This window comes from Triplophysa rosa, linkage group LG21, assembly GCF_024868665.1.
Source record: "Triplophysa rosa linkage group LG21, Trosa_1v2, whole genome shotgun sequence".
In the NCBI taxonomy this organism is placed as follows: domain Eukaryota; kingdom Metazoa; phylum Chordata; class Actinopteri; order Cypriniformes; family Nemacheilidae; genus Triplophysa; species Triplophysa rosa.
Genome location: NC_079910.1, coordinates 12,664,654 through 12,675,302, shown reverse-complemented (window position 1 = coordinate 12,675,302; position 10,649 = coordinate 12,664,654). Strand labels below are relative to the sequence as shown.

General features: G+C 37.5%; 1 protein-coding gene across 1 annotated transcript; it reads left to right on the top strand.

The window, feature by feature from the left end:
* The first annotated feature begins 436 nt into the window (after positions 1-436).
* On the top strand, positions 437-10,044 carry exosc10 (exosome component 10). Its single transcript, XM_057320057.1, has 25 exons — positions 437-576; positions 753-889; positions 1,485-1,608; positions 1,745-1,846; positions 2,022-2,175; positions 2,447-2,555; positions 2,633-2,708; positions 2,817-2,927; positions 3,079-3,222; positions 3,689-3,879; positions 3,989-4,145; positions 5,242-5,390; positions 5,488-5,538; positions 6,603-6,714; positions 6,812-6,859; positions 6,953-7,025; positions 7,322-7,431; positions 7,520-7,615; positions 7,800-7,868; positions 8,850-8,943; positions 9,085-9,158; positions 9,248-9,479; positions 9,553-9,614; positions 9,718-9,785; positions 9,857-10,044. The coding sequence occupies exons 1-25, from the start codon at positions 454-456 to the stop codon at positions 9,885-9,887; spliced, it is 2,697 nt and encodes an 898-aa protein (XP_057176040.1). The 5' UTR covers positions 437-453; the 3' UTR covers positions 9,888-10,044.
* Positions 10,045-10,649: the final 605 nt, after the last annotated feature.

The window sequence follows — 10,649 nt, the reverse complement described above, 5'->3', positions numbered from 1 at the left end:
CAGACAGATATAAATCATAAATAACTTTGCACAACAGTACGGAGCAGCATAATGATCATGTTTACTCAAGTTCACTTTTAATAGCTCTTTTAAAAATCTTAAAATCTCTGTAAATCTTTAGGTATGTAAAACCTCATCATATAAAACCAAACGATTCCACTGAATATAGAAAGTGCAAAATCATCATGAAAGCATGATTTTATTGTTTATTATTTGAGTGTGTGTCCCGCCTGTTTTTCATTCAAACGTTTCATTCGACGTTTCAGTTCAAGAATGACTAATACAACTTTGAACCGACCCCTGTGTACTGGCTCCCATGTGTTCCCAGCCAAGGACGAAACAGAACAGTCCGCCAGGTGGCGATAATGTAACAAACAGCGAAACAAACGCTGTCAATGAAGAAGACATACATCTCACGTGAAACCGCAGATCTCGCGGTTTTATATTTTCACTATGGCTGCCTCCTCGAGTAGTGCTGCTACTACTAAACACAACGAACAATCTGCGTCATCTAAAGAAACAGACGCAGAAACAGAGTTTTGTCCAGGTTTTAAAGATGCTGATGCGTTTGTCAAGGTCTGTGAGCCGTTTCATTCTGTTAATCTGTTCTGCCGTTACTTTAACTTGCCGTGTCAACACATCGCAACGTGGAAAGAGTAACGTTAGCCATGTGTGCACATGCAGTACATTTTGCATTTCGCAGTTTGAATGCTTAATGAATATAGTTGACGAAGCTGTTGTTTTTTTCACAGCATGGGCTGGGATGTGTGGTCGCTGCCACAAAGGCGAGTGCGGCTCTTCCGCAGGCCGGAGATGAGTTTGATCTGTACCGCAGCTTTCCTGCGTTTCAAGAGTTCTGCGCGTCACAGGGAGATCGCCTTTTACACTGGTATAAAACATTACAAGTACTGCAATTGTATTGTGACAATGATGCCTTCATTTAATACTATAGTACTGTATATGTATAGATATCATTTGAGGTCAGTTCAACGATTAATCGCGATTAATCGCATTCAGCATAAACTTGTTTACATAATATGTCTGTGTACTGTGCATATTAATTTTGTAGTTATAAACACATACACTTATACATATATACTTAAGCGTGTATATATATGTCTAATTTAAATTCTATTTAAAGATTTATTCATTTTTATATTTTTCTTAAATATCAGGTGTGTGTTTATAAATACAAAGTTAATATGCACGGTACGCATAAATATTTTATTTAAATGCAAACCTTTTTCTGAATGCGATTAATCGCGAGTAATCCTTGAATAGCTCTAATTGATATGTATTCAAATATGACGCACCATGGCACTGAATGATTACCAGCCGTCACTAGAACATCGTGTTACCTTGGTAATGTTATTGATACCTTTGTTAATAAAGAGCATTTTTACATCATACTTAAGAAATAATACAATATTTAACTGACCGAGTGCGTTACAGACAGCATCACTCTGTATGTGTTTCTTTGACAGCATGAGTCAGATCATGCAACAGCATGGCTGTAGATCTCGCATGAGAGACAGGAACAAACTGACGGGTCTAGAGGACCGATTTGACCTGGTGGTGGATTCCAATGATGCCATTCTTGAGAAAGTGGTATGAGTTTAACATCGAAAACTATTGAGATTTGAGCTGACAGATATGGCGGAAATAAAGGCGTCACAGAGTTGAACCATAATTGATTTTGGCCTTTGAAAGTCCAGTTCTGATGTGTTTTGTGTTGTGTGTTCAGGGCATTCTCCTGGATGAAGCCTCTGGTGTGAACCGCACACAACAGCCTGTGATGCCTACTGGATATCAGCCTCCCAAGATTGTTGTGTCTAGTTGGAATCGGGTTAGTTCATGCTTTCATCTTTTTGAGCTTTAATTTAGAAGATGAAATGTAGATTTCATCACACTGTCATCTTCAGAAGACCATTAGCTGTCTTAAAGGATCATTACCTGTAAAGGCCCAGTTGGTTTGTTTTTAAAGAGGATGTTCTGGTTTGATGCTGATGTTCTTCTTACAGGGAGGAGGTCGAGGCACTGAAACCTTTCATCTTCTGCATGCTAAAAACATCCAGCGTCCACAGCTGAAGTTCAAGGAGAAAGTGGATAACAGCAACACTCCCTTCGTCTCCAAAATCTTTATCAAACCCAACGCTTTAAAACCTCTGTCTTCATGTAAGCAAACATTTTCAGACTTCATCACTCAAAAGCATATTTAACATCAGGAATGTGAAGCATTTCTGAGTGAAACTAAATATTGGGTGGGATTTGTGGAAAGCAAGATTTTGTGGTGTTATTTATTGTATTCTAGTTAATTAATTTATATAGTGTAGTTTAGGGAAAGACTATCAAATTATTTATTAGAGCTCCTGTCTGAAAGTAACTAGCAGAAATAAAGTAGCTCCTTATCTACATACTAAAAAAAGAATGAAATGTGTTTTTCTAGATTTTACCGACAAACACATTCGGAGGGAGAGACCGGAGGATTTGGATGTTCCTGCTGCGCTGGCAGATTTGATCCATCAGCAGAGAACACAGGAGCATGTGGATGATATGTAAGACTTGTTTTATTATTTTATTCAACGTGTTTTATTTTGCAGTTTAGAGTTAGAGATGTAATTGTGTTTTTCAGGTTTTCTCACCCCTACCAGTATGAATTGGATCATCTGGCCATGCTGGAGAGCCTCAACTGTAAACCCGAACCACAGGTCTCATTCATTCTTATGCTCCAGGAAACTAGAATCTATTCATCGACAACTGTTATTATTTCCATCAGGATTAAATAGAACACACAGGTCATTTTTATTATGTTTCAGATGTATACATCAATTGCTGAGACCAGCTTTAAGTTTATCTACATGTTGGAGGATCTTGTTGCTTTGAATGAGAAGTTGGCCAAGATGTCAGAGTTTGCTGTGGATTTGGAGGTATGACTCGTCTGCTTCACATGATGTTATTTGGTGATCTGCTTGCCTGGATATTGTCATTGCAATTAAGTACTTTGAAATGGTGTACGAGACTTTTTTTGTAAACTTCAATTAAATTTGTTTAAACAGCATTTAAATGTTTTATTTGCAGCATCATTCCTACAGAAGCTTTCTAGGAATCACGTGTCTGATGCAGATATCGACACGTGAGGAAGATTTCATCATAGACACGCTGCAACTGCGCAGTGAAATGTACATTTTAAATGAGACGTTCACTAACCCCGCCATTGTGAAGGTCATTGTTTTAGTTGTTACAATGGTTTATGCATAAGGATGTAACGATTCACTCGGCTCATGATGTGATGTGATTCACGATACAATTTAATCACGGTTTATTTTTACAAAATAAGTTGGGGCAAATTAGAAATGAACAACTGCCCTTTTATTATTTCTCAAATGCTGCACAGGTTTTGTAAAATAAAAATATCTTGTATCTAAAAAATATCTAACAAAACTAAACTGCAATTTTAAAACAAATTCTGAATAATACAAAAGTCTCATTAAAATAAACAAATGAAGACTTTGTCTCTGTATAAACACAGCGCCTCCTGCTGCTCAAAACATGTATTACGGTTCATTTCACATCGTCAAGTTATAATCGGTTTTCAACTGGCTCACGGTGAATCATTACATCCCTATTAATGCATGTTATTTGTCTTGCATGTCATGCATTAATGCACCACTGCATGTTGATGCTGCAGGTGTTTCATGGGGCTGACTCGGACATCGAGTGGCTGCAGAAGGACTTCGGTCTCTACGTTGTCAACATGTTTGACACCCATCAGGCTGCTCGTGCCCTAAACCTCGGTAGAAACTCCCTCGACCATCTCCTGAAGTTCTACTGTGAGGTGGAATCGGATAAACGCTACCAGCTGGCCGACTGGAGGATACGGTAATATTTCGCTTGTTTAATTCTTTCACGAGTATTTGTGCGTTAAATGAATGCAAATGCATTAAGCAAAATATAAATGAGATTTTGTTGATTGATATTTTCCCAATAGACCTTTGCCAGACGAGATGTTGAAGTACGCTCGGGCGGACACTCACTATCTGCTGTACGTGTATGATCGAGCACGGGCCGACCTTCATGATATGGGCAACGGACAGCCCACCCTCATTCAGCAAGTCTGGTCTAAAAGCAGAGACCTTTCACTCAAGGTACAAACACTATGAATTAAGGGTGCTCCGATCTGGATTTTTGGGCCCTATAACTGATCGTTAGAACCAGCATCATCCGATACGATCAGCGATTACCGATCACAGGATCTATATGAAACCTTCTAGTTATCGTGTAGAATTAGTTATTTAACCGTTTCAAAGAACCGTGTATATTACCTAATGAATTGAGAGGTGAAAAAGAATCATAAATTGACAACTTGCAAACAACATATTTCGCTCCCTTTTTAGAAAGTAAACATAAATGATAGCAGCCATAGGAACAGCTTGGAGTGTAACATGTCTTTCCTGTTTTAATAATTATGTAAAACAACAAAATAAAACAAACGCGTACAAACTGCAAACGTTTGGGAGTGACAACCCCATTTAAATATGTGAGTGAATGCCCTGATAGTTCCATGTGTCTGCATTTGTGATGATGATACAGTGACACAGTAGTAACCATAGCAATGTTTTGGCGTCTCGCAGCTGTAAGAATATTAAACCGTTTGGTATCTGTTATTCTTCAGTTACGATTAAACTAAATTATCTCTGACAGACGCGCTTTGTTTTGTTGGAGAGCGCTCTTTGGCAGTGTTGCCATGTTAATTTATTTTTAAGCACTTTTATGTTTGTTGTTGTTTTATGCATTTTATTGGGTCTTATAAAATATAAATGATTTGTATTTTTAAGGTTTATTTTGGGCTTGTCTTTGTTTGCTGTTTTTTCTATGAATATCTGGCAACATTTTCACTTTAGCGAAGGGCTTGTGAGAGCGGCTAATGTTATGTTAGCCCCGTGTCAAATCTGCGAAGACTTCTTTCACTGCTGGTTTATAGCACCTCACATACAGACGAAAACACTCCAGACTTCATACGCCGCTCGGTCTGCACAGCGTGGCAGTTGAACACACCTACGGTATAAACGTTTTGTGCCTTTTGATCGGCCGTTATAGAGATCGCCGATCGAGCTATTTAAAGCGATTATCGGCCGATAATGATCGCGACCGATCAATCGGAGCACCCTTACTATGAATCATTGTAAAGAACCAGCTACAGTTATGCAGAATATTGTTATATATATCGTTTCATTTTCTCAGAAATATGTGAAGCCCATCTTTACTGAGGACTCGTATATGGAGCTTTACCGTAAGCAGAAGAAGAGTTACAACACGCAGCAGCTAGCTGCCTTCAGAATGCTGCACGCCTGGAGAGATAAACTGGCACGAGATGAAGATGAGAGCACTGGGTAACTCTCCAAACTCCCACTGTTTCTGTCTGAGCTGTGTTCAAATGCTTGATATTACAAGAGCTTGTGTGATTAATTCTGAGCATGTTTGATGCAGGTATGTCTTACCAAATCATATGATGATGAAGATCACAGAGGAGCTTCCAAAGTAAGTTTAAACAGTCATATAAAGACCTATAGAATTGTTCTTGCATTGAACATTTATTTGTCATTACTAAGGGTTGCACTAACTAGTCGACATTAATGCTCTGATGCGACATTTAAAGCTTGACGTCGACTAGTCATGGGTCATGTGATTTTTTTTGACACTGTACCTTTAAGAAGATCGCTGACTGTTCCCAGAGACCTGTGTGCGGGACGGATGTCACACTCCTTGCAATAATATATGTTATCTTGTCCTGCTTCTGCATGCATCATTCACAATGTGTCCTGTTTTCGCCCGCAAAATTCACGATTTGTTCTGACGCCGCAAAAGCTCGCAGGTAAAGCCTAATGTTTCAGTGCGCTGGCTTCTACATGCAGATCTTTTAATATTCTATGCTATTTTTGTTAGCATACTTGTTTCCCATTTAATAAAACTTGAAAGAAACAATTTTCTCATATTGGCTGCTGTGTCACTGCGGTGCTGCGTTTGTAAGTCCGCTATGATAAATTGTCTGCTGCTTTAGCTAATAAATATATTGACGTTGTCCTATAGGCCGTCGCAAACAAACTCGACACATTTTCCTGTTGTTTCATCTATTAGTGCACATGACACTTTCAGTTGACTTGTTGTAAATGTCAGGGAAGTTTAGTCTGTCCACACGCTTCAGATCTGAAGTAACGTTAGGCTGCTGTAGAGATCCGCCTTCTGCTCTTTTACTTCATAGTACTCCCTGCTACCACCGACCTCGCGCTTTCAAATAGTTTTATTTTAGTTTAGTTGTTGCTCTTGTGCAATAGATGAACAACAGTTTATTTGTTTTTAGATACTATATATTTAGAGGCTATTTTGCTGGAGTCCCGCCATTCTCGCACAGCCCGCCCGCACGCACACTGCGCACACCCATCAAATCTTGTTACAAAACATTCCCTATGCTCTTATTTGATTAATTAATGACATCATCGACTAGTCCACGTCGACATGACTTTTATCACATAATAGTCGACTTAAAAAATCTAGGGTTGTTCAAGCCCTAGTCAATACAGAAGCTAATGTCTGTTTTATTATAGGGAACCCCAGGGCATCATCGCCTGCTGTAACCCAACTCCACCCCTAGTGCGTCAACAGGTCAATGAACTTCATCAGCTTATGAAACAGGCTCGAGAGATTCCTCTACTGAAGGTGTGTGATGATTCCAACCCGTCTTGTACGTCTGATTGACCTTGTCTGTTATATACACGTATAGAAAATGTGTATATTTTTTTTTGTGTCTCTTCAGGCAGAGTCCCTTCTGGAAAGAAGGAAATCTGTAACCCCAAAAAGAAAGGTGAGATTTAACCTTCTGATTTCTTGTGTGGGCCCAAAGCAGCAGAAAAATCTGTAGTCTGTAATTGAGAGTTTAAACCCATTTTGGTTACAGCTCCAGTCTTCATTATTTGGACCTCATGACACGTCCCGTTCATCTGAAAGTGATTTCCTGGACCTCTCCATTGGTACACCCAAACATTATATAAATGGGTAGTTGACAAATAAATCATCCTTTGGTGTGGCACATAGCAATAATTTATTTTACCTCATACATTTAAATATTAATAATATAAAATAATATTATGAACAGTTTTTCTTCTAAATTTTTGCTGTCACACCATAGGGCACATGTACAGTATATCTGTCAATACAAAACTTACATTTTTATTTAGTGTGTTCACTGTGTTGTGATTTTGAAAAAAGCTAAATAATGTTTTCTACACATTAGAGAACTTATCTTTGTTTATCCATGAATATTTAGAAACCCCAACCAAGCCCGGAGTTTTGTTTTCAGAGGAGGAGGATTGTATGGATGAAGATCTAAAATCATTGCACAGTCTATTAGCATCTGCAAAAATCAGTCTGTTTGCGGTAAAATATTTAATGGTTCATGTGTTATTAATGTTTGAATTATTTGTATGGTTTGCCTAAGACTGATCATTTGTGTTGGATTGTTTAGGAGAATCAGGAGAAGGTTCCTGCCTCTGGTAATCTGACAGTAGCACAACAAAAAGCCCACAGCATCATGGCATCCTTCGAGAATCCTTTCCGAATGGTACAGTAGTTCTTCTGAATAATCAATAGCAAGCAAATGTGTTTGGTGCAGGGCTGTCTGTTTGTCTGACCTGTGACAGATGGAGTGTTATTATTGCTTTGTAATTTTGTTTGGTACTGCTTGTGAATCGACACAGTTCACCTTTAAAGTGGATTTATATACTGATGTTATATTTTCTTTTCAGTATTTACCATCAAAGGACATTCACATATCAGAAAAAGCCAAATATGACCCATCATCAAAGATTTATGAGGTATAACGTTTTCCCCCTTAATGTGAAACTTTGCAGTATGTGAAGCTGCAGTCCGTAATTTATTATCAGTTAATTGTATAATTTTGAATCAGTTATTGAGCAAGTACATACAATACAAAGCTGTCTGCTTACCTTACTATCGATTCACGACAGTAAATTATAATAATGATTTAAAATTTATGCTCCGTTACAGACGTTCATGTTTGTGATTTAATGTCAACACGCGTAAAAATTCAATTTTGTGTTTTAAACGGAGATGGCGATAGAGAGGCAAATTTTACGGATTGCAACTTTTAAATGTTTTTAATTTGTTTAGAAAATCAAAACATTGCTTTTTATTTTATGAGTTCAGATGCAAAACCCTGTAAATCCCTCAGACTATTTGTTAAAAGTAGGTTTTTTTTATCGGGCTCCTACATTTACTTGCAGCAATACCAGATATTTCAGAGTGGGCAGAGTGTGGTATTTAGCAGGTTTTGAAGCAGAATTATTTGAGTAACATATACTGTGTGTGGAGAGCATTCACTCAACATTATAATCTCATTTTTAGCAGAGGTGGATTTTAGAGCGATTTGCATCTGTACTCTTCCAATATTATAATAGTTTTAAAGCTGTTCTTGATCTTAATCATGACATCCTTAGTCATGTTAAAAGTTTTAACTTTGTGATCAGAAAATACAAAATTATTATGCACAGTACACAGATATATATTATGTAAACACAAACTCTTATTCTGGATGCGATTAATCGCGATTAATCATTTGACAGCCCTAAGATATATATATATAATTCACAGTGAAGTTCATTTTATAAATTATAATATTAAAGTGTGGATGACTACAGGCAAGTTAATGTAGGATAGTTTCCCTAAACGTTTTATTGGCCAATGTGTTTAAAATCACAAAAAGACACACAAATATGAGATATTGATATATTTCCACTGATGTCAAGTGACTGTTTTGCTGATTTCACTGGGAACAGATTCGCAACCGCTGGAAGTTGCAGAGTATTGAGCAGCAGCAGAAGGAGGTTCAAGCCAAGCAGCAAGCTAAAGAACAAGCCAAGAAAGCTCAAGGTACCACTACCAACAGCATTGTGTGATGTTTTAACCCACCACAAGCATCCAAAAGGATCAGGGTTTCTAAAGATTTTTGTAAAAATCCAAATGTTTAACAATTTGTTTGAGAACTTGGGCTACTTGTGTTTCCTTTTTTAGAGGAACGTAAGAAAGCCAAACAGAGCTACCAGGAGTCACTGGAAAATGTTCATAGTGTCAGGCATCAAGTTATGGTGAGCAACCTGTACATCACAAACTCACGACTAAACCTGTGCATGATTCATTTCACTTACATCTTCTTTTGTTATCTTGTGTGTTTCAGGAAGCAAAGCAGTCCGGCCAAAAAAGAGAGCGAGTGGCTAGTGATGTAAATGAAGAGAGTGTTAAACCAAACACAACAATCTTGAAGACAGATACCGAGAGCACACAGAAAGATAAATCCAGCACACCTGCTCCAAAAAAACACAAAGCCAAAGCTCTCCAAGATCCTCAAGTCTCCACACAGAACTTTAAACCTTACGACTACAGCCAATCAAATATGAAAATGTTTGACGGTAAGATCCCTGTTTTTACATATGTACCGTATCGTTTTTGAGTCGGATTTAATTTCTTGTTTTATACACACAGGCAAATCAAAAGAGAGTTCACAGTTTGATCCAAACAGACAAGAACCTGAATCCAAGCAGAAGGTATTTATGGACTTAAGTCTTGAATCTGCTTTCACAGACACGCATAACATTCATGGTTTGATGTAGCACTGTTTTCACATCTTCGATCTATTTTCATTCTCAGAAAAGAAGACAAAAGCAAAGTTCTTTAGGAGGCAGGACCATGTCTTATGTACCCGCAACATCTGAGAGGTGAGAGACTAGCGTCTCGCGTACTGTCTGTGTGATCATCAGATTAAATTGTCTGTTTTCTTTGCTTACAGAGGTTTTCGTCATAACTGGCCCAAGAGATAGAAGTCGTCTGTTATTTTGCTTTTCTCCTAAGGTTCAGTTGACATGTTATCTTTTTCCAGGCTGTATTCTCTCTCAAGGCACTAGGACTTGAGCTGTGCATGTATATGTTATATTTGTTTTGGGATTTGACCCTTCATTAAAATGAGATTTTAAGATACATTGTAGTCTCATTTGTAGAGGATGGGTTTTATATGAATGTTGAGGGAGAGCACTAGTCCTCTCTGGCCTTCATTAGTGACGTCATAACTTTTCTTCTATGATTGTAACGGTTGTGTTCACATTTTTGTTTTACATTGATATAAAATCAAATGTGATCTCCACTAATGCAGTCAACTACAAAGCAAATCACTTTGTACAATCCCATTCAATTCTCCACCCCATTTAGAGCAAATGTTTACGTTTTTCATCCATTAAGTTTAACAATGCATTTTACACTGCCCAAATTGACAGTGTAAATAAATAATGTAAATCAACACATTTGTTTGTTTGTTATTTCTTAACTCTATAATATAAATGTTCATTTCTTTTTAATGGTTTTTATTTATGGCTAATAAACCTGTGTCTTAGATCTACTACTTGCAAAACTGTAAATTGTTTCATGGCCTTAGTTGTCAGAACCTAGATAGTAAAGAGAATGTATTTATTGTTGAAACAATGTTAAATTATAGTTATTCTCTACACTAAACAAATTGTCTCAAAAGTATATTTTTGTGGTAACACAATGAGGTTGTGTTTGTTAACATTAGTAAATGCATTAACTAC